The sequence below is a fragment of the Phytophthora infestans genome, genomic scaffold (assembly GCF_000142945.1).
Source record: "Phytophthora infestans T30-4 supercont1.9 genomic scaffold, whole genome shotgun sequence".
In the NCBI taxonomy this organism is placed as follows: Eukaryota; Oomycota; class Peronosporomycetes; order Peronosporales; family Peronosporaceae; genus Phytophthora; species Phytophthora infestans.
The window spans coordinates 471,044-472,832 of NW_003303750.1; the positions used below are offsets into that span (position 1 = coordinate 471,044).

Consider the following 1,789-nt stretch of genomic DNA (forward strand, 5'->3'; position numbering starts at 1 on the left):
ACAAGCAACAAAAGTCACAAAAACAATGTAGCAACTAAAACGTCGCGGCCGTCAAGTCGAGCGTCAAGTGCTTTCCTCACAACCAGCAATAACGGAGACGCAGATCAGGTGACTGAGTCCATTTTCACTCCAAAACCTGCCGCTTTCATCGATGCAGCTACTGCGGAAAGATTGGCAACTCTTGAAGCTGCGATGTACAAACAGTGCGGCGTCACGCAAGATACGGTGTCACTGGCTCGATTTAAGTATCAAAAGGAACGAAAACAGTTCGTGGCAACCCTCCACAGACAGACACAAAGAGGTACAGAGGCTGTAGACCAACCACCGAGCCAAGAGAGCAGCGAGATTGAGATTGGCACCGCGACGTCGGAAACTGCCGTGACGGAGCTTTGGAAAAAGCTTACAGGTGATTCATCGGGGCAGATCTATGCGTCCATGTTGCGAAACCTCGCAAAACTCACGGAACCTGATGTTGCCATTTAAAAAAATTAAACGGCAACTTCAACTTACCAACATAATCAAATCGAATTTATTGCGGCTGTTGGTTGTTGGTTGCAGTTTGCAATTTGCAATGAAATCCGAAAGTGGGAGGACACAGAGTCATGCCGCGGGTTATTGCCGGTGCAGGTCCACTATTTCCCCACCACTCATTTTTTCGGCGACAAACTCCCTCCCGCACGTCACATTTCGATCAGCAACCTGATTCTCTTTTTTTACTGGGTTATTGTGATGACTCCATTTAAAGTACCCCGCGCTGATTGGTCAAAATCAAAGATATCTTGTGAAGGTATCTTCATCTTTCTGTTGCTTTTCATTATCGATCTCTCTGTGTTAGACGCAAGCCGAACGGGGCTCTAGACAATCTTTCAGCAGCAGCTTTTCGGAACAACCATGTCGTGTGGCACAAGAGAGGCGCTGGTCTTTGGCATGGGGCTGATCACGGGCACAGGCACCACTCTGTACGTTGTTGCGTCATTTGCATTTCTACTTTTTGCCATCAGTTGACTGAGAAAACATTCGTTGCAACTTTCATTTGCATTTTGCCATCTTTATCTAAACCAGAACCGGCAAGGTGCGTTGTGTGTCAATAATTACTGCTAAATGATATGAGCCAGAGCTGACAAAGCGTGTTGTGGCCAGATCTTATACGGTGTGGACTCGGTTGGCCTCGATGGAGAGGTGAGGAAGTTCGAGAAGCCAATCTTCCAGACGTGGCTCATGTTTTTGGCCATGGTATTCGCACTCCCCATCCACTGGGCCTACCACTACCACGTCGAGCGGCAATGGCGCAACAACCGCAACGGCAGTAAGTGGCAAAAGTACCCATTTTTGCAACAATGTGAAACTTACCCAAAATGTTGCTGCCAAATTTTGCAAAAAGTGAAATATCGTTACCGAATTCCGCGCAAAATGTATTTCTTGCTAGCACTCCCAGCAGCTTTCGATCTACTGGCAACTTTCGTTGCCAACATCGGTCTTCTATACGTGACCGTTAGTGTTTTTCAGCTCATGAAGTGCACAGTCATCATCTTCGTGGCGCTACTGAAAGTATTTGTGCTCAAAGACCGACTACGCAGCTACATGTGGATCGGTATCGGTCTCAACATGTTAGCAGCGTTAATGGTGGGCGCTACAAGTCTCGCAGACTCCGACAGTCAAGATAACAATTCGGGCCAATCAACATCCAGCATTCGGCGTATTTATGGTGGTACTTAGCTGCGCGATCCAAGCCGTACAATACGTTCTCGAAGAGAAACTCATGGACGAAGGCGACAGTGCACCGCCCCTA

At 47.6% G+C, this 1,789-nt stretch overlaps 2 protein-coding genes across 2 annotated transcripts in view; both read left to right on the forward strand.

Annotated features, from left to right (window-relative positions):
• Nucleotides 1-483, forward strand: part of PITG_05783 (uncharacterized protein) — a gene marked incomplete at both ends in the record, with an annotated part of 957 nt that extends 474 nt beyond the window's left edge. The window contains one exon of the mRNA XM_002997989.1: nucleotides 158-483. Within this exon, the coding sequence (XP_002998035.1) occupies nucleotides 158-483 (326 nt within the window). The remainder of the gene's footprint in view (nucleotides 1-157) is intronic.
• Nucleotides 484-891: 408 nt separating this feature from the next.
• Nucleotides 892-1,716, forward strand: PITG_05784 (uncharacterized protein; the record flags this gene model as incomplete). Its single annotated transcript, XM_002997990.1, has 3 exons — nucleotides 892-963; nucleotides 1,141-1,306; nucleotides 1,382-1,716. The coding sequence occupies 3 exons, from the start codon at nucleotides 892-894 to the stop codon at nucleotides 1,714-1,716; spliced, it is 573 nt and encodes a 190-aa protein (XP_002998036.1).
• Nucleotides 1,717-1,789: the final 73 nt, after the last annotated feature.